The sequence below is a fragment of the Puntigrus tetrazona genome, chromosome 2, assembly GCF_018831695.1.
Source record: "Puntigrus tetrazona isolate hp1 chromosome 2, ASM1883169v1, whole genome shotgun sequence".
Classification (NCBI taxonomy): Eukaryota; Metazoa; Chordata; class Actinopteri; order Cypriniformes; family Cyprinidae; genus Puntigrus; species Puntigrus tetrazona.
The window spans coordinates 23,824,742-23,845,409 of record NC_056700.1 but is presented as its reverse complement, the minus strand read 5'-3'; the positions used below and the strand labels follow the sequence as shown (position 1 = coordinate 23,845,409).

The 20,668-nt window shown below is 41.8% G+C and overlaps 3 protein-coding genes across 4 annotated transcripts; all 3 read left to right on the top strand.

Annotated features, from left to right (window-relative positions):
• The first annotated feature begins 8,420 nt into the window (after positions 1–8,420).
• Positions 8,421–9,808, top strand: LOC122326540 (macrophage mannose receptor 1-like). The gene is made up of 3 exons (XM_043221497.1): positions 8,421–9,184; positions 9,317–9,417; positions 9,627–9,808. Exons 1-3 carry the CDS (start codon positions 8,464–8,466, stop codon positions 9,711–9,713), a joined length of 909 nt encoding a protein of 302 aa, XP_043077432.1. The 5' UTR covers positions 8,421–8,463; the 3' UTR covers positions 9,714–9,808.
• A 1,264-nt stretch (positions 9,809–11,072) lies between these two features.
• LOC122327371 (C-type mannose receptor 2-like) lies at positions 11,073–13,400 on the top strand. Its single transcript, XM_043222692.1, has 6 exons — positions 11,073–11,195; positions 11,272–11,634; positions 11,710–12,042; positions 12,172–12,269; positions 12,969–13,078; positions 13,148–13,400. The coding sequence occupies exons 1-6, from the start codon at positions 11,159–11,161 to the stop codon at positions 13,398–13,400; spliced, it is 1,194 nt and encodes a 397-aa protein (XP_043078627.1). The 5' UTR covers positions 11,073–11,158.
• A 1,422-nt stretch (positions 13,401–14,822) lies between these two features.
• On the top strand, positions 14,823–16,772 carry LOC122325603 (C-type lectin 1-like). Of its 2 annotated transcripts, XM_043220640.1 has the most exons (5): positions 14,823–15,135; positions 15,212–15,574; positions 15,661–15,993; positions 16,114–16,214; positions 16,411–16,772. In XM_043220640.1, the coding sequence occupies exons 1-5, from the start codon at positions 15,099–15,101 to the stop codon at positions 16,543–16,545; spliced, it is 969 nt and encodes a 322-aa protein (XP_043076575.1). In that variant the 5' UTR covers positions 14,823–15,098; the 3' UTR covers positions 16,546–16,772. The 2 variants fall into 2 exon arrangements, with proteins under 2 accessions (XP_043076575.1, XP_043076576.1); XM_043220641.1 differs by lacking the exon at positions 16,114–16,214 and having other exon boundaries at positions 16,411–16,460.
• The last annotated feature ends 3,896 nt before the right edge of the window (positions 16,773–20,668 follow it).

Below are 20,668 nucleotides of genomic sequence, written 5' to 3'. Positions count from 1 at the left end.
AGAGACATCTTGCAATGAAAAGTATAGTTAGGTTTTACTGTTGTCGGTTTCACTAACTCATCTGTGCGTGTCACCGAGTCCTGTGTTTGTCAGTCTCTTGTGTTCGGCTCCTTGCATGGTGCGCTCACCTGGAGTCCCTGTCTGTTCATTTGGAGTTCGTTCTCTCAATCCTTCTGTTCCAGTGATGGCTTTTTTTTCGGCGAGGCTGTTTTTCAGTGAGGTCCCTGGTGTCGTGAGGCTCTGTTATTCAGTGGGAGTTTGCTCCAGCGAGGTTCTTTCCTGAGCTGCTGTCCCTTGTGGTTGAATTTTATATGCGGTTGTAAGTAATAAGTAGACTTTTTGAAGGGGCAAGTGAAAGAAGAGAATTTTAATTGCCCCACTGGAAAACTCATCTGAATAAAACGCCAATGGGGACAACGCAGAATCGTAGACAACACGCAGAGCAGTTTTGGCGGGGTTTTTTTAATCAATGATTTTTTTTTTTTGTCAATGATTCTGTGGTCCATTCATAAGGACAGACACACACTTCATTCTTGAACGAATCACCCGTCTGAACGAATCAATTTGAAGACTTCTCATTAATTAAGATTCATAGTGTGTTTTTACCAATATTTCATATTTATAATACAAAGAATTTGTTATGGGAGAGTATGTATGCATTTAATAATGCTCTTTAAATTTTAAGTTATTTTAAAACATTTGTGTGCACTTTAAAATGTAATTTCCCAACATTTACATATCAAAATAGTAGCCTATTATAACACAATTACAAACTTATTACAAACAAATTACAAACTTAACAAAGACACCTTAGAATATATGATAAAACCATTTAACAATTTTTTAAATATATTTTCTAAACATATTATTTTCACAAACTGAAAGTACAGTAATTACAACTTCTCAAATATTATATTTATTGTCACCAAGCCAGCAGAGGGAGCCCTGACCTCTGGGTGATCTGCATCCACTCCCTCTGCGTTAACTTCCTGTTCCTGGACTATAAAGACTGCAGCAAGCCACTCACCTGCAGGTTGCATTGTTTCGCCTGTCTCATAGTTAGATCGTTCGTGGATTATAGTTTCTGGTTTTGACCCTGTCTGTTCTCTGATTCTCTGATCGTTTGCCGCCTGACCTGACCTTCTGCCTGTCTCTGGATTTTCGTTATTGCCTCGCCTCCTATATATCTGTTAGCCCTGTTTGACGCCTGCCTGTTATGACCATGCCTTTGTTTAATAAAAGCCTGCACATGGATCCGCACGCCTCAGACCGCTCATTCGTGACAGAATGCAACCTCACACCAGGATCCAGCGGCTTTTCACTCCGAACCATGGCCAGGTATGCACCTTGCAATGTCTTTGCTAACCCTCAAGCAGGGCACCCGATCACTTGAGGATTATACTCAGGAATTTCTGGACCTGGCTTACTTCTCTGATTTACCGGACTGTTTGCTAATTGAATTTTTCACGAGGAATAAATCAGCCACTCAAAACACAACTTGTTCAAGAGGGTCCACGTGAATCACTTGCACACTTTATTGAGTTTGGTTTAGTGACTGTGGGGTCAGCTCTCACGTTGGGTATTATGGAGGAAGAAGACACTGCATTTATTCCCAAGATGGCTGCCTTCCCCGAGCCGCTGCCCAAGATGGCCGCCTTCCCCGAGCCGCTGCCCAAGATGGCCGCCTTCCCCGAGCCGCTGCCCAAGATGGCGCCTTCCCGAGCCGCTGCCCAAGATGGCCGCCTTCCCGAGCCGCTGCCCAAGATGGCCGCCTTCCCGAACCGCTGCCCAAGATGGCCGCCTTCCCCGAACCGCTGCCCAAGATGGCCGCCTTCCCCGAACCGCTTCCCAAGATGGTCGCCGCCTGCCCAGAGCCGCTTCCCAAGATGGTCGCCGCCTGCCCAGAGCCGCTTCTCAAGATGGTCGCCGCCTGCCCAGAGCCGCTTCCCAAGATGGTCGCCGCCTGCCCAGAGCCGCTTCCCAAGATGGTCGCCGCCTGCCCAGAGCCGCTTCCCAAGATGGTCGCCGCCTGCCCAGAGCCGCTTCCCAAGATGGTCGCCGCCTGCCCAGAGCCGCTTCCCAAGATGGTCGCCGCCTGCCCAGAGCCGCTTCCCAAGATGGTCGCCGCCTGCCCAGAGCCGCTTCCCAAGATGGTCGCCGCCTGCCCAGAGCCGCTTCCCAAGATGGTCGCCGCCTGCCCAGAGCCGCTTCCCAAGATGGTCGCCGCCTGCCCAGAGCCGCTTCCCAAGATGGTCGCCGCCTGCCCAGAGCCGCTTCCCAAGATGGTCGCCGCCTGCCCAGAGCCGCTTCCCAAGATGGTCGCCGCCTGCCCAGAGCCGCTTCCCAAGATGGTCGCCGCCTGCCCAGAGCCGCTTCTCAAGATGGTCGCCGCCTGCCCAGAGCCGCTTCCCAAGATGGTCGCCGCCTGCCCAGAGCCGCTTCCCAAGATGGATGCCGCCTGCCCAGAGCCGCTTCCCAAGATGGATGCCGCCTGCCCAGAGCCGCTTCCCAAGATGGATGCCGCCTGCCCAGAGCCGCTTCCCAAGATGGATGCCGCCTGCCCAGAGCCGCTTCCCAAGATGGATGCCGCCTGCCCAGAGCCGCTTCCCAAGATGGATGCCGCCTGCCCAGAGCCGCTTCCCAAGATGGTCGCCGCCTGCCCAGAGCCGCTTCCCAAGATGGTCGCCGCCTGCCCAGAGCCGCTTCCCAAGATGGATGCCGCCTGCCCAGAGCCGCTTCCCAAGATGGATGCCGCCTGCCCAGAGCCGCTTCCCAAGATGGATGCCGCCTGCCCAGAGCCGCTTCCCAAGATGGATGCCGCCTGCCCAGAGCCGCTTCCCAAGATGGATGCCGCCTGCCCAGAGCCGCTTCCCAAGATGGATGCCGCCTGCCCAGAGCCGCTTCCCAAGATGGATGCCGCCTGCCCAGAGCCGCTTTCCCAAGATGGATGCCGCCTGCCCAGAGCCGCTTCCCAAGATGGATGCCGCCTGCCCAGAGCCGCTTCCCAAGATGGATGCCGCCTGCCCAGAGCCGCTTCCCAAGATGGATGCCGCCTGCCCAGAGCCGCTTCCCAAGATGGATGCCGCCTGCCCAGAGCCGCTTCCCAAGATGGATGCCGCCTGCCCAGCGCCGCTTCCCAAGATGGATGCCGCCTGCCCAGCGCCGCTTCCCAAGATGGATGCCGCCTGCCCAGCGCCGCTTCCCAAGATGGCTGCCGCCTGCCCAGCGCCGCTTCCCAAGATGGCTGCCGCCTGCCCAGCGCCGCTTCCCAAGATGGCTGCCGCCTGCCCAGAGCCGCTTCCCAAGATGGCTGCCGCCTGCCCAGAGCCGCTTCCCAAGATGGCTGCCGCCTGCCCAGAGCCGCTTCCCAAGATGGCTGCCGCCTGCCCAGCGCCGCTTCCCAAGATGGCTGCCGCCTGCCCAGCGCCGCGTGCAAAGCCTCCAGTGCCCGCGCCGCGTGCAAAGCCTCCAGTGCCCGCGCCTCGTGCAAAGCCTCCAGTGCCCGCGCCCGTGCAAAGCCTCCAGTGCCCGCGCCTGCGTGCAAAGCCTCCAGTGCCCGCGCTGCGTGCAAAGCCTCCAGTGCCCGCGCCTCGTGCAAAGCCTCCAGTGCCCGCGCCTGCGCAAAGCCTCCAGTGCCGCGCCTCGTGCAAGCCTCCAGTGCCCGCGCCTGCGTAAAGCCTCCAGTGCCGCGCCTCGTGCAAAGCCTCCAGTGCCCGCGCCTCGTGCAAAGCCTCCAGTGCCCGCGCCTCGTGCAAAGCCTCCAGTGCCCGCGCCTGCGTGCAAAGCCTCCAGTGCCCGCGCCTCGTGCAAAGCCTCCAGTGCCCGCGCCTCGTGCAAAGCCTCCAGTGCCCGCGCCTGCGTGCAAAGCCTCCAGTGCCCGCGCCTGCGTGCAAAGCCTCCAGTGCCCGCGCCTCGTGCAAAGCCTCCAGTGCCCGCGCCTCGTGCAAAGCCTCCAGTGCCCGCGCCTCGTGCAAAGCCTCCAGTGCCCGCGCCTCGTGCAAAGCCTCAAGTTATCCCACCCTCCCACCCTTGCTACACGTCAACAATGGATCCCAGCAGCCCCTGCACTCATCCTCCACCCTCCACCTGGAGCTCGCCACGGGTCTGCCAGTCTCCATCGCGCCGTGGGTGAAGGATCCCTCGCTTCACCGTCCCGCCTCTGAGTCCCAGACTCCACCCCGGCTTGTAGACCCGCCGGCTTCCCTTAGGCTCCTAGCTCCCTCCTCTCTACCGTGCTCTGTCATTCCACCAGCTTCACCAGGCTCCATCGTCTCTCCGGCTACGCCTTGGTCGGTCGTCGACCATCCGTCGCCTCAGGATTCCACTCCTCCAGCTTCGCCTCGTCCCTCCATTCCTCCGGCTCTGTCAGGCTCCTCCCTTCCCCCGGCTCCACCTCAGTCCTCTGTCGCTCTGGCTCCGCCGCGTCCTTCTCATTCCCCGTCTCCGCATCAGTCGCCGAAGCCTGCGGTATTGCCTAGGACCTCCAGCGCCGCTGTGTCACCCTGGCTCTTCGGCTCTCCGCCTCAGTCTCTCCGACCACCTGCTCCGCCGCGCCGCCGGTCGGGCTCCATGGGGTTGATGACCGTTACCTCTCCATGGCTCCTCCCTCCGTCGGCTCCACCACTGACCATCATGGCTGGGTTCTGGATCGCCTCCCGCTCCGGACTCCTCCCGTCTTCACCCTGGCTCCTCCCACCGTCTCTTCCTCCCTGGTCTCAGTTTGCTGACTCCCTCCCGGAACCCCCTCCCAAGCTCACAGTTATGTTTTGTTTTGTGGAGCGCCAGGAGTCGCTCCTAGGAGGGGGGCTATGTCACCAAGCCAGCAGAGGGAGCCCTGACCTCTGGGTGATCTGCATCCACTCCCTCTGCGTTAACTTCCTGTTCCTGGACTATAAAGACTGCAGCAAGCCACTCACCTGCAGGTTGCATTGTTTCGCCTGTCTCATAGTTAGATCGTTCGTGGATTATAGTTTCTGGTTTTGACCCTGTCTGTTCTCTGATTCTCTGATCGTTTGCCGCCTGACCTGACCTTCTGCCTGTCTCTGGATTTCGTTATTGCCTCGCCTCCTATATATCTGTTAGCCCTGTTTGACGCCTGCCTGTTATGACCATGCCTTTGTTTAATAAAAGCCTGCACATGGATCCGCACGCCTCAGACCGCTCATTCGTGACATTTATGCTTTTGGAAATTGATTTTTTTTTTTTTTTTTTTTTTTTGTCCCTATCAGGCTTATCATTTTGCATTTTAGGCTCATTTTGACCACAAAGTATGTGTTTGCTACAGGTGCAGTTGTGTAAGTGCATTCAGAGTTGTGATGGTGGGAGTTTCAGGAACGTTTGACATTATGTGCAAAACAACCCTGCAACCTTTATCGTGCTTTGTTATAAAGTGCATGAAAACAGTCAACTTAGATTTATACGGTTCTGTCTGCATTCTGAGCAGTTTTGAGAGATTTAGCTTTCCATAGACTTGTGTAGATAGAACCCCTTTTTTTTTGTTTGTTTTCTTTTAGAAATGCCAAAAATGTACACCGCTTACAAAAGAATGTATCTTATTACATAATATAAATAAGAATTAGAATATGTGAATGTGAACTCCATTTTGACAAAAAATGTCAGATAGAATATAATTCCAAGGCGACAAAATAGTATTACTTTGGCTGTATCAGAAATTGCTCCTATAACATTAATTAGGGCCTTATTCATATAGGACTATTTCTATATTTATACAGGACAATGAGCCAACCGGCTACTAGACCTCTGGATCAAAACACACTGTGCAAATCAAAGCAGGAGAAGAGGGATGGTGTCAATGCATAGAGATCTTTTTTGGGCTTTATAAATTAATGCAATTGCATTAATGCATATTATTTGCATTTAAAGAGATAGTTTAGGGACAAGTTTTATACATGGCACATACCGGCTCAAAGGTACTGCAAGTGCATAGCATGTGGTCATGGGGAAATTGTGAAAAGATCATGGGGCCGTAGTGTCCATATAGCTCACAGCGCCATCTGCCGGTGAAAAGAAACATTGACACGATGTCTGCTTGCTATATCGGGTTTTACTGTGTATATGCTAGCTGTTTTGAACGTGCTGTAAAACAGGGACAGGACACCGAACTGGTACTGTCCCTAAAACGTTTCTGGTTACCCAAAAGAGGGAACGAGACTGGAGTCTGAAGCACGTGTAAAAATATATATATATATTCTGGTGTAGAAAAACAGCACTTTAGAAAAATGACGCTGTAAAAAGGACAGAAAGCAAGTGAATAAATATGGAGGTGAGTTTACACACAGAACAAAAGGTTTTGAAGCAAATATTACAACTATGAAATGTTTTTATTTATTTATCCGTTTTGTGTTGAGGGAGACTTTAATTTTGTATTTCTCTAGATTTGACTAAAAGTCCGTAATAGGCAGTAATCCATATGTCTCGGAAGGAAACAATTTAAAGAATAATAATGTTCTGGGAGGTAATAATAGCAATCATTACTGAAACCATTATTGAATGGTGATATTATATAGTGCATTTATTTATTGTAATCAACTGTTAAATTTTTTCTTTTACATTCTACAAATAACTGTAACGAATCTGTTGCCTTCTCTGTGTTTTTGGTTTCAGTATTCCTGTTTTCCTGTGTGCCCATATTTGGTCCTTCCTGTTCCTGTCCTCGTTTAGTGATTAGTAGTTTTTTGGTTTCCACCTGTGTCTGACCACCTGTTTTAGTTCTCCTGACTGTTTTCCAAGTCTTTAAAAGCCTGTTCAGTTTATTATATTTATTAGTTGTCTAAGTTTGTATCCTGTTTTCGTAGGTTACATTACTCAATCAAGCATATCATAAATAACCTATTTAGTTGTATTGTGTTCCTACGTGGTCTCCATTTAATGTTGTAATAAATGTTTTACTGTAAGCGCAGTTTACGTTGTGAAAGCTTGTAATTCTACCCCTAAGTTAATTACCATGGGAGCAGCCCTTTCCTGTTTACATTAGGCTAGTTTTTATGCAAAATGTTTTTTTTTTTGTTTTTTTTACCAAAACAAATTACTATTACATATAGTGTGCAGTGTAAAATATATACTGTATGTGTATGTGTGTGTGTATATTATTAATATTTGCTATGTACTGTACATGTTATTCTAATAATCTGAAGCACGTTATTGCCATTTCTTTATGATATCAATTTAAATGTTAGAAATGGTGACAATTTGAGTTATATCCAAACATATCTGAAGGAAATCAAATTTGCATTATAAAACCAGGACTAAAGGTTTTGTCTTTTACCTTTGACTAAAGTGACCTATGAATAGAGATAATTTTAATTTTTGCTAAATCACCTTCACCTTCTAGTATCCCTGTAGAGCCAGGCCTGTATGGATGTACCACTGTAAGTTTATAGACTTAAAATCCTTGTACTTGACCAACACTCTATGGAGGTGAAAGAAGAAGCATTTCCTGTTTAGCCATATGAAACAACGAAAAACACATTTTAAAGAAACTACACTGTGCAGTACAAAATCGGATTGTGTAACATTTACATTTGGGTTAAAATTTTAATTGAACCAAATGTAAATGTTGCAGTTTAACAGAACAAGCACATACCATTAATATACTTAGTGATATTTACATGAGTTGTAACAATTTGAGATACAGGAGTATATATCAGAAAGAAAGCTCCTGACTGTGCGAAAGGAGGAGTTGGGGATGGAGAAGGGTAGTTTGCTTCTGAGCAAGTGGAAAAGCTGCTGATTAATAAAGAGCTTATATAGGAATGCCGTGATGAGTTTCATGTTTCTATACGTTTTTGATTAGCTAAAGCAAGCTTGACTCATGTGACCTGCCAGAACTAATGCTAACACTTGATTTATAAAATGTGTCATATAAATATTAATCTAAATTACACTGAAAAAATAATTCACTATTTGGAAGCCAAGTCAGAAACGTTCTAGTCACTTGCACTAAGCATGGTAAGTCCACACCCCCTTTATCGATAATGGCATTAGATGAGTAGGTTTCAGTTCCACTTATTTTCCTACTTATTAGAATACAGCAGCAGAAAGTGGTGGTAAACAGCAGTGAGGATCTGTGTGAGCAGTCATGGACGGGGTCTGTTTTGTGCTGCTTCTGCTGTCAGGTTGGTGAGATCATTTGTAATCTGTATTTATATGATGATGGGTTCACATATGGTGTAACACAGGGTTCCTCAAATCTTTCCCTGGAGGTCCAATGCACTTAAAAAATTAGCTCTAACCCTGATTAAACTAACTTACCTGTGATTTTGTAAAGGTCCTGAAGACACTCATGCTCAGGTGTGTTTGATTAGGGTTTAGAGCTAAACTCTGCAGGAAAAGTGGACCTTGTGGACCAGATTTGAGGATCCCTGGTGTAACATGTTGATTTTAACAGGACTCTTCTGGAGCAGTTCTGCTCTTTCTCGTCCGTACTTCTATATAAATACACCAATGTCGTGGCCAGATGCTCAGAGTTACTGCAGAGAGAGATTCACTGATCTGGCTACTGTAGACAGCATGGATGATGTGAACAAGCTGGTAAATATAATAGATGATGGATACAGTGGATCAGTGTGGATTGGACTCAAGAAGCGGACACAGAAACGCTGGGTTTGGTCTAGTGGAGAAAATACAACTTCTCAGTACTATAACTGGGCTTCAGGACAGCCAAATTGGAATGGAGATTGTGTAGCCACTTATTTAGGCGCTTGGTATGATATATCATGCGACTTCATGCGATATTTTGTGTGCTATGGTGAGTACCCTGTTCTTTTACATTTGGGAATTAGCATTTTAATTGGGGGAAAACCTGAACACAGAGTGTATTTGCATTTCTCAATAGAAAATTCCGGATACATCTTGGTGCAGAGTGCTAAAATTTGGAGTGATGCTCAGAGCTACTGCAGACAGCATTACACAGACCTGGCCACCATCCACAACTCTGATGAGCTGGACCAGATAAATCAAATTCTTCTATCTGGGTATGTCATCTGGATTGGTCTGTTTCTGGACTCTTGGGGATGGTCTGATCAGTGGGATCTGAGTTTCAGACACTGGGCAGCAGGTCAAACATCCCAGACTTCAGGTGACTGTGTTGGCATGACAAGAACCAACTCTGGCAGATGGTCTCAGTACAGCTGTGATCTAGAACAGCCTTTAATCTGCTACGGAGGTAAATTTGCACAGTTCACAGAATCTGATTATTTAAACAAAAGGGTTTGAAGCAAGTATTATAAACAATGAAATGTCTTTATTATTATCTGTCTTCTGTGTTGAGGATGAATTTATCTTGGTATTTCTTTAGATGACAAGTTGATTAAAAAACAGATTATCAGACTGAAATTGTCCTGTAATGGAAAATGCACACTGAGTGATCTTTCTCTACAGACACCCATTCTGAATGAGGTTTGTATCTGCCTTGAACACTGTGATCACTGTCACTGCAAAATTTCCTTTTTAAATCAGAATGTTCTAGTTAACGCTGTTCAGTCGATCAATAACTAATATAGCATCATTGTTGCTTTTGTAAAGGTAAAAATAATAATCAATAAATAAATGAACATGCCTCTAAATGATTTTAATGCTTTGTTTAATTCTTTTTTTTTGTCTTCCAGATAAGTGAGAAGCTGAAGAGCATGGGGCTGGAAGGTGACAGCAAAATAATATGGAGAAATGAAGAAGGTGACAAAGTGTTTCTTTAGGAGAGAGACCGTACAGCCATTATCGAAACAATAGTTGTATAGTGTATTCTTAGAGATTAACTATTTAATCCGCTGTCATTCAAATTGAAATAGGCTATTTGTGTAATTGTAAAATGAAACTTCAGCAGACAAATTTCTGAGGACAAATCAGTTTGCATTGTAAAACTAAAACCTTGAAATTCTGCCTCTATAAGTTCATTACCATAGGAGCAGCCTTTTCTGTTTACATTTAGACTAGTTTTTATGCAAAAGCTGCCTGTTTATTTCATTACATGGAAATGACAACCTATCTCTTGCAAAACAATAATAAAATAAATGTTGATTATGCAGTAAATAAAGTGTTTACTCGTTAAAAGTAGTACCCGTTAAAAAAGTAACTGGTGCCAATGTGTTTACTGTAAGTATTTCTAAAATGCACATCACGTATTTCATTCCATCCCCACACAAGCCATACTGTAGGTTATGATTATCTGAACCCTTGCTACCATACAATTTTGAGTTTTTGTAGTCTTCTAGAAATCTTTTTAATCACACATTTAGTTCCAGTTTAGTATCAGTTCTTGAAGACCATTAGAGAATGACACTAAGCATGGCAAGCTTATGAGTTGAATTCATGTGTAAGATTTTTTAAGAGTGCTTTATAAATATTTAGACAAATGTTTTAATGTAAATATGCTCAATACATGTTAATAGAAGTGTAATTTAGTGAGGAAGGGAAAATTGATATGGTTTTAAATTTTTATAGTTAGCTGGAAGAATTAGCATGTTATCTAATTAACAAAAATTAGATGCATTTGTTAGACTAAATGGCTAAAGGTGTAGTCCACATTGCAACTTAGTCTGTTTTGGCCAAGATCTGCCCACTTAAACTGTTTAGAGGCATGTTTACTTGAAATGGACTGAAGAAAGTGGGGAGTGTTAAAATATGGGGTCATTTGGTCTGTTGACCTCAACGGTTAAACCAATCATGGGGTGAAATCACTCTTTTATGTGTCCACCACCCTCCTCAGGCAACAGTAAAAACCAAGTATTGATGGAAAAATATAAAGGATTTACAAAAAAAATGCAAATAGTCTACACTAGTGGTCCTGTGCACCCCCCAACACTGCACATTTTGTACGTCTCCCTTATCTGACACACAAATTTCAGGTCCTGGAGTTTTGTTGGGGTGTCTGTTTCTGGACTCTTAGGAATGGTCAGAAAAAATTGAGTCACTTTTGCAGGTCAAACGTCCCAGAGATCAGAAGTTTGGAAAGTCCACACACTGTGTGATGTTTAATTAAGAAAATTTGTAATCCACATCTCAAAGTATGTACAGTGTTCTGTATGCATTTGCCACCCCCTTATCATGGTTTATTTAACAATCTTTTAGTTTCCCTTATTCTCCTGCTTATTAGAAGAGCAGCAAATATATTGTACAGCAGTGAGGATCTGTGTGAGCAGTCATGGACGGGGGTCTGTTTGTGCTGCTTCTGCTGTCAGGTCGGTGGGATCATTTGTAATCTGTATTTATGATGATGTGTTCACATATAGATGTTTAACCTGTTGATTTTAACAGGGCTCTTCTGGAGCAGTTCTGCTCTTTCTCGTCCGTACTTCTATATAAATACAGCAATGTCGTGGCCAGATGCTCAGAGTTACTGCAGAGAGAGATTCACTGATCTGGCTACTGTAGACAACATGGATGACATGAACAGGCTGGTGAATAAAGTGGATGCTGGATACAACGGATCAGTGTGGATTGGACTGAAGAAGCGGACACAGACACGCTGGAGTTGGTCTAATGGAGAAAACATGCTTAAACAGTATAGAAAGTGGAATACGGGACATCCGAACAGTGAAGGAGAATGTGGATGTTTTGCCTTTGGAGTTTGGCATAGCTATCCATGTTCATCACACTTACACTTTGTGTGCTACAGTGGTGAGTTATGTATCTGTGTAAATATTCAGTTTAGCATGAGTTTAGACCCGATTCTTATTATCCATGTCACATTAGGAAATACTGGATACATCAGGGTACAGAAGTGGAAGAACTGGACAGATGCTCAGAGCTACTGCAGATACTTTTACACAGACCTTGTCACCATCCATAACTCCCAGGAACAAAACCAGATAAAGAGTATTATTCCATCAGGGTTGTGTGTCTGGATTGGTTTGTTTCGGGACTCTTGGGAATGGTCTGATAAATGGAGTCGATTCTTCAGACACTGGGCAAATCAACCATTCCAGAGTTCAGGATCTGGTGACTGTGTTGGCATGACAAGAACCGATTCTGGGAGATGGTCTCAGTACAGCTGTGATCTACAGCAGCCGTTTATCTGCTATGGAGGTGAGTGTAACCAGGTAATAGAAATAAATGAATAAAATCGTATTTCACATTACATACAACTGTGATATTTTCATGTATGTATTATCTGGAGCGTGCTAAGGGTACGTTTAACTCTGTGTATTTTTCTAGATGACAAGCTGAATAGACGACAGACTGTCAGACTCAAATTGTCGTGCAATGAATGCACAATGAACGATCCTTCACTACAAACAGCCATTCTGAATGAGGTTTGTATCTGCCTTAATGATGTAGTAAAGAATTACTAAGAAACATTATCAACAGCCAAACAATAAATATAATAATAATAATTCTGTAAAACATAGCAAAACCAACATTACACACGTGTCAAGCAGAAACAAATCGGCTTCTGGAAGGCTTTTCAAATATTAAAACAGTTCTAGCTCTTAATTTGAGTGTAGCTTTTGATACCATTTCACATATTTTGTTGAACCACTTATTAGCTATTGGTATCTCTGGAATTCCTCTCGCTTGGTTTACCTCAAATCTTCCCAACCATGCACAGTTCATACAACTAAAAAGTTTTAATTTCCGTCTTTTTCCTTTTAGATGTGGTGTCCCTCAAGGTCCTCTATTGTTTCTTATCTATCTTTTTCCACTTGATAATATCTTTTCTAAATATTCTATTGTTTCATTGTTATGTTGATGATACACAACTATATGTATCTACTAAGCCTGTCTCAATTCTTCCACCTCTCTGCCTTGCTGTCTTCACGAAATACAAAACTTGTTTCTCTACCAATTTCCTTAAACTTAATGGCAATAAGACTGAATTACTCCTTATGGGCACTAACTCTAATCTCTCTAGATCCTGCAGTTTTGTTTTGTTTTTTCTTATTTTCTCACTCTTGAAATACATTACAGCCATCCAACACCACTAATATCATTATTTCTTGCTGGTCTTCCAGATAAGTGAAAAGCTGAAGAGCATGGGCCTAGAAAGTGAAAGCAAAATAAGCTGGAGAATGAAGGAAGATGGAGAGGTGTTTTATCAGGAGGGTAACTTTAACTCAAAAAGGCAGTCTTTAAAACAAACCTTATGAACTATATTGCTATATTGCTTTTTAGACTTTCTTCCCGGTCAAAGCACTTTCCAGCACCTCTTCCAGAGAATTGAGGTAAGACCTGACCACCAGGTGCTCGCATGCCAGCCCCAACCCCAGACCTGGCTCCAGGGTGGGGCCCCGGCTGTGCCGTGCCAGGCGACGTCACGAGCCAATCACAGCGATCTCCCTCACCTGAGCCACACCTGCACCCCTTCAGGGAATCACAATGATCACTATATAAGCACACACCACAGTTCAGTCAGCGTCTGGGCTCCTATGCATGAAGTGGACTGACTCTCTCTCACGCTCCTGTGATACACTGACGAAAGACTTACCTCGCTACTTACTGCGTGTGTTTCTCTCCATTTCCCAGTTGGCTCCAGTGCCTTCGTCAGTGTTCTCTGTGGTTGTGTTGTGTGCTCCAAGGATTTCCTTCGTCTTTTCCGTACTCCTGATTCCTTCAAAAAAAGATAAGAACTGTGCTCAGTATCGCTATGATTCCAGTCAATGACTTTCTAAGGACAATATACTCACCTGATTTCTTTGCCGTAGACTTACCACGCTCATCTGTGCAAATAAGCCTTGTTATAGTTTTACCTATTTGCTGCGTGAGTCTACTTATGTTACATATGGGTTTGCATTAGCTTTTTTTGTTTTGACTCCTTAGCCATAGTTCTGTTTTTTTTTTTCAATATTAAAATGTAAATCGCTAACTTCAAACCAGCCAATAATATTGTTAATATACTCCAAAGGGCTATTCTTTTCTTTCTGACAAGAGACCAGTGCCATATCATCAGCATACCTTGAGGGAGAGATCATCATCACCAATTCATTGGTGTATACAGAAAATAATATTGGAGATAATACACCACTACACATTAGAACAGACCTCTGTATGTGCCGTCTTCATTTGCTTACTATTTTTCAGCATTTTCACATTAACTCTCCGGCAGTGACTCATTCGTGAGACTAGGCGTCCTCCAAACTAGAACTGGCTAGAACACATCAAATAGAATTATTAAATAGTAATGCAGCCTACTTATTGTTTTCCCTTCATTATTGTTACTGCTGGTGCGCTGTGGCAGACTTTATGCATGTGCTTGAGTGCTTATAGAACACTGAAGGCAATTAAAGGACCTGTATTATGAATTAAATGATTTAATAAACATGTCATTAGTCAACTAATGCTTGAAATGAATGACTACTTGTCAACAAGAAAAAAACTTTAGTAAGGGGCAGCCCTAAAAATAATGTAAAATGATGTCCGGTAAATAAACTTAAGCATTTAAAAACAAAAACTGTCTCTCTGTCACTCCGCTACAAATTCATTTAATGTTATTCAAAGTCAAAGATGAATGAGAAATATATCTATTAATCAACATTATAAAATGATGTATATGAAATTATGAAATCAAACAAATTATAGCAGCATTCTGAACAAAATGTGTTCATCACGATAAAATGAATTTATTTAAATCGAAACCAAATGTTTTACTTTACATTAGTTAACCTTTAACATTTGGTTAAACTATCTATTATGCAAACAAGGCTTTGGTCTTTTTTAAAGCAATCATTTTGCATGCTTTTTAAAGTAAGGTTCGTTTTTTTAACAGTCGACTGTTTTCTAAAGATGGATAATGCCCCTACAGATCAACCACAGCTGATACAAAACCTTAAAGTCTTATTTTCCTAGTTTCATTAGCATTCCTGGAAAATCTAACTAAGCACAAAAATTCACCACGGGCAGCACGTTGGACATTTTTCAAAAATGTTTTTAGGAAAGCTTATGGAGATCAAGCCAGACACATTTTAGTGCCTGATGTTTAAATAAGCAAATTATGTAAAACGTTTTTTGGACAGCACCTGTGTGCACTCTTCAATAATGCTAAGGGCATTAGAACAGATATCTTCAGTTCCACTTATTTTCCTACTTATTAGAATACAGCAGCAGAAAGTGTTGATGAACAGCAGTGAGGATCTGTGTGAGCAGTCATGGACGGGGGTCTGTTTGTGCTGCTTCTGCTGTCAGGTCGGTGGGATCATTTGTAATCTGTATTTATGATGATGTGTTCACATATAGATGTTTAACATGTTGATTTTAACAGGACTCTTCTGGAGCAGTTCTGCTCTTTCTCGTCCGTACTTCTATATAAATACAGCAATGTCGTGGCCAGATGCTCAGAGTTACTGCAGAGAGAGATTCACTGATCTGGCTACTGTAGACAGCATGGATGACGTGAACAGGCTGGTAAATATAATAGATGCTGGATACAGTGGATCAGTGTGGATTGGACTGAAGAAGGGGACACAGACACGTTGGGGTTGGTCTAATGGAGAAAACACATCTTCTCAGTACTATAACTGGGCTTCAGGACAGCCAAATGCAGATGGAGATTGTGTTGTTATTTATTCTGGAGTTTGGCATGATATGGCATGTAGTTATAAGCGATATTTTGTGTGCTACAATGGTGAGTTTCCTGTTCTTTTAAATTGGTGAATGAGTAGCCTAGGAGGAAAGAAGAGCTAAAGATTGTTTCTTTGCATCACTCAATAGGACATTCTAACACCATGGTACTGAGTGCAAAAACTTGGAGTGACGCTCAGAGCTACTGCAGACAATATTACACAGACCTGGCCACCATCCACAACTCTGAGGAAAATAACCAGATAACTAAGATTATCTTAACCGGATGGTACATATGGATTGGTCTGTTCCAAAACTCCTGGGAATGGTCTGATAAATCAAACACCTTCTTCAGACACTGGGCAGCGGGTGAACCATCCCAGAGTTCAGGATCTGGTGACTGTGCTGGCATGACAAGAGCCAATTCTGGGAAATGGATTCCTGAAAGCTGTGATCTTTTGCGTCCTTTTATCTGCCACGGAGGTGAGTTTGTACAGCTATCAAACTAAAAATTATTCAAATAAAATGTTTTAAACCAACTACGATGAGCTCTCATTTATGCATTTTTTTGTTTAGATTGACTTGACCGTTTTATTTCTGTAGATGCTAAATTAATTAGAAATCAGATTTTAAGAGTGAAATTGTCCTGTAGTGGAAAATGCACACTGAATGATCCTCCACTAAAGACGGCCATTCTGAATGAGGTTTGTTTCTTCCCTAAACACTGTGTTCAGTTTCATTGTTGAAATGTGGTGTTACAAAATTTTTTATTTTTTTTAATCTATTAACATGCATTTACGGCACCACTTACAACTGTCTTATAATCATCATGTATTGTGTAAGTGTGGCATGTTTTTTCATGTTTTATTTGATTCTTTTTTTTTTTTGCTGATCTTCCAGATAAGTGAAAAGCTGAACAGCATGGGGCTAGAAAGTGAAACTAAAATAATCTGGGGAACGAGTGAAGATGGAGAGGTGTTTCATCAGGAGAAAACCAATACAGCCAGTTTAAATAAAAAATGTGCTAGACGGTAATCTGTATACCTCTTTAAATGTCTTAAAGTGTATTTTAAGACGTTCGAGAGTTGTCCGTGTATTTTAGAAACAATGCCTCCTGTGAATAAGCAGAAATTGCATACATGGTGCACAAATAGCTACATTTGTGTTGAAAATGAAGATGCCTTACTGAAAATGTATATTAAATGCATTAGACTTTCAATTCATTAACCTATAGGCCGTTACACATAGGTTAGATCAGTGGTTTTCAACCTCAGGGCGCGGCCCCAGTGGCCGCAACGGTATTGCAGGGGGGCCGCCAGTTATTATCAATAGAAATAATAATATTGCTAATGTACGTAAAAATGTGTAGTAATAATTAAATATCATAATTAATTAAATAACAAAAAATAATAATAAACTGTTACTATGCGTTCACTATTCCAGGCCGTTGATTGGTTTAAAAACAACCCGCCGATTTAGGCTATGTAACATATTTTTGCTGCATACATTTAAATTTTTTTTTACATTTTTTTGCAGTGGGCCGCGGAAACATATGTGTTTGGTTGTGTGGGCTGCGAGTTAAAAAAGGTTGGGAACCACTGGGTTAGATAGACAGATCAAAAATTGTATTTATGTAATTATATTCTAATGCTTAGACCTACCCAAAAAAACAGTTGGAGTTAGGAACTATTCACACTTTGACCACCACATAGTACACTTCCTCCACTCTCAGAAATAAAGGTACAAAAGCTGTCCCCGGAGCGGTGCATTTTCAAAATGGTACCTAATTTTGGTACCTAAAATGTACATATTACAAAAGCGTACCTTTTGAAATGTATCACCCCCTTTCATCTATTATTTGAAAATGTTAAATATTGTATAACACATTTATTAAAATCGTTGTGAAATAATTTTTGCAAAAGTTGTAGCCTTAGGTCAATAACTAGCTACGTTAATTACTTTTGTTGTGCATTCCTACCACCTTAAATTAACTTTTGCTTTTAAATTATGTAAACATTGTTGTAACGATTGCTGACATTTTAAAACTGTTTATACTTGAGCAGAGGAGTTTGAGTTATGGGTAAACTATATCCTTATTGATACGTGAAATTTAGTGATATGATTCTCATAATAAATATAGGAAATTTAAGGAAATATAGGGCAGGAAACATCTTGTGCGTATCATCTCTATAGTAAGATAATGCTTCTATATCAAATTCATAAATACGCTGTTTTTCTCCTAAAAAATCATTTTTTATTTTATTGAAATATTTGAATGCTATTTGAATGATAATTATGCATTATGAATATTGCAAATTATGCTAATTAAAAGTATCATTAATGTAGATTGAAATAAAGCTTGCAGAAAATAAAGTTCTTAATTGCAAATAGAGTAAAATGTTATCTTTATTTCAAATAAGATTCAAGCCCCACACTTTCTGGTAAATAATATGTAATTTGCTCACGATTGCTCGTGTTCGCTAAATAGATTGTCTTGTAATTTAAATTGAGATAAAAAAATTAATAATAATAATAATAATTTGGCCAACTCTTGTAGCTTTCAATCTCCCTGACACTTTGGATGTCCCTTACACTGGGCTCTGTTTTATATATATATTGATGTAGTTAATTAATGTTAACAAATGTAACCTTATTGTGAAGTCTAACCAAATAACCCATTCAGTGAAATTACAAAAGATGCAAACAGGCACAAATTTCAGCTATCTAACAAATGGCATATTTGCATTTTCTTAATGATGCATGGTATATCACTTTTCAAGGATGCAGTCTACATATCAAGTAGAATAGCTCCGTTGCTTACAGTAACTTATCGTAAAGATGGGTCAGAGGCATGAGGATCCATTTGCAGTCAACAGTAATCAGGTTTATGCAGGAAATACTGCTGCGAATGTGACATGTGACATACACGAATCACCCAGCAGCAGAGCTGTACAGGTGGAGCTGGGGAAGGTGGAGGGTTTCTGAAGCGCGCTGCATAACTGCAGCAAAAACTCGTCATATATATTTGAAAGCTGAGCAGAGAGGCCGTTGCTATCGATAAAGGAGAGAACCAATCAACTGTGGCATCTGATAATGATGTCATAAGGTCAGATTGAATTAGACCTATCGGACTGCAGTACCATCTACAGTCTACGTTACTAGTGTCTAAAATAGGGTCATGCCAATCCATAAACTATTTGTTCTCGTAATTGGTGTTACTAGTTTAATTCTATTTGCTATGTTTTAAACTGGTATTGGCGAGATTTTTGACTTAAAAAGAAATCAGTGTGTTGGGTACAGCCTTACATATATAATGTAGTCAGTATAGTAAAAGACACATTTTGATTTTACTGCAGCAGAAGTGAGTATCTCTCTCTGCATTTTGGCAAATATGACGTGCACTTATGTATGTAATGTAAAGTTATGTTTAAAAATGAAACCTAAAGATACTGTCATGTATTTGTCATAATGGGATACCGAATACGAGGGTGGAAAATATGATAATATTTTGGAGACTCATTTTAAAAAAAGAACTGGTTTCAGTTATTCAGATAATAACTTTATGCACAGTGCACTTTCAAAGGCACAGGATGTTTTCAACAGATGTTACACACTAACTGCATGAAAGCAGTTATGAGTTATTCAGTTTTGTGCTATTAACAATCTCTATCGGTCACAAGAGGGCGCCATCACACAGATTTTTTGCTCACTAGAACTATTTATCAGGCTTCAAGAGGTTTAGCTGATCTGCAGTATTTACAGATTACAGACAATATTAATTTATTTATATAAAAATAAATATATATATATATATATATATATATATATATATATATATATATATATATATATATATATATATATATATATATATATATATATATATGAGAAACAGAAAGGCCTATATTTTTCACCACTTAGTTAGTAAATAATCTGTAGTGCCTGTCATGACCACTAGAGCGCAGCACAGCCTCGGTTTCATTCTCAAATGACAACAAACCTGCAAACAGTTTATGTGCTGATATTACGAACATTAAAGCATCTTGACACACAACATGGATAAACATTATAGCAATATACAATTCATGTGCATTGAAGACATTATAAAACAGACGTTGTGGCTTTTAATGCCTAGGTTCATCTTGCACCCAGGGACTTCTTTGGCACCAAAGTTAAGTATTTTGCTGCATGTCCCTGTTTAAACTGCTGACCTTCTGGCTTTCTCCTTTGACAATCATTTCAAAACGTCTGTGCATTCAGACCAGTTAAAAGTAGGCTTAAAATAGGCTAATATTAGGAGGTTTTTGTTTTCTTTTTTAAGGACCCTTAAAGGAATAGTTAACCCAAAATTTAAATTCTGTCATCATTTACTCACCCTCAAGTAATTCCAGATCTACAGCAATTTTTGAACTATTCCTTTAAAAGCATGAAATGTACGTTTCGGCAGAAAATATGTGAGAAATGCCATTGTGATGTTAATGGGGTCTTTAACAATTGCTGATTGCTCAGATATTGTTTTTACTTATATAGCATAATCATATATCATTGCATACAGTTAGTAAGGTCAGTTTACATTCGAGGGTTGACCTTCAGTAATAATACAGTCATAGGTTCTTACGTGAATGCTAAACCCGAGTGCTAATAAGTGGTAAAATGCTCTGTATATTAGCTAGGAAACAGCTTATTACTGCTTTGTATCAACAATCATATACTTCAAGCCAAAAAGCTTTAGGGCGTCGTATTGAGTAAATACCATCAATGTATGTTTGAAACAGTTTGTCGTGTGTATAATCTGAAAGCTATGCCATGCAATTTTAAAACATATCAGCTGTGGGCCTAATTGAAAATATATGTGTCTGTGACGCACAAAATACGGCATTCTGACTTGAAAAAACAAACCCTGCCCACCATCTGCGTCAAGTCACACTGCGTGTGGTTTTCAAGCGTGTTCACAAATGTGGGAATCCGAAGCTCCCACCTCCTCCGTGATAGCGCACCAGATCCAGTTCTACCATGCTGACATCTGATTGATGCTTTCGCTTCATTTATTTGTTTGCACGACTTTCTCGGACTTTCAGGGCTACATTTGGTATTTTTCTTCTATTGAACCTAAAAAATAAACAGCGTTTTAGGATTTCAAAAATGTTAAAACAAATTA

Excerpts from the sequence above, each read along its gene's own strand:
- LOC122325603 (XM_043220640.1), top strand. The coding sequence starts at position 15,099 with ATGGACGGGGGTCTGTTTGTGCTGCTTCTGCTGTCAG. Across the intron at positions 15,575-15,660 it reads ATATTTTGTGTGCTACAATG|GACATTCTAACACCATGGTA; the intron begins GTGAGTTTCCTG and ends ATCACTCAATAG. Across the intron at positions 16,215-16,410 it reads AGACGGCCATTCTGAATGAG|ATAAGTGAAAAGCTGAACAG; the intron begins GTTTGTTTCTTC and ends CTGATCTTCCAG.
- LOC122327371 (XM_043222692.1), top strand. The coding sequence starts at position 11,159 with ATGGACGGGGGTCTGTTTGTGCTGCTTCTGCTGTCAG. Across the intron at positions 11,635-11,709 it reads ACACTTTGTGTGCTACAGTG|GAAATACTGGATACATCAGG; the intron begins GTGAGTTATGTA and ends ATGTCACATTAG. Across the intron at positions 12,270-12,968 it reads AAACAGCCATTCTGAATGAG|ATAAGTGAAAAGCTGAAGAG; the intron begins GTTTGTATCTGC and ends CTGGTCTTCCAG.
- LOC122326540 (XM_043221497.1), top strand. The coding sequence starts at position 8,464 with ATGTCGTGGCCAGATGCTCAGAGTTACTGCAGAGAGAGATTCACTGAT. Across the intron at positions 9,185-9,316 it reads GCCTTTAATCTGCTACGGAG|ATGACAAGTTGATTAAAAAA; the intron begins GTAAATTTGCAC and ends GTATTTCTTTAG. Across the intron at positions 9,418-9,626 it reads AGACACCCATTCTGAATGAG|ATAAGTGAGAAGCTGAAGAG; the intron begins GTTTGTATCTGC and ends TTTGTCTTCCAG.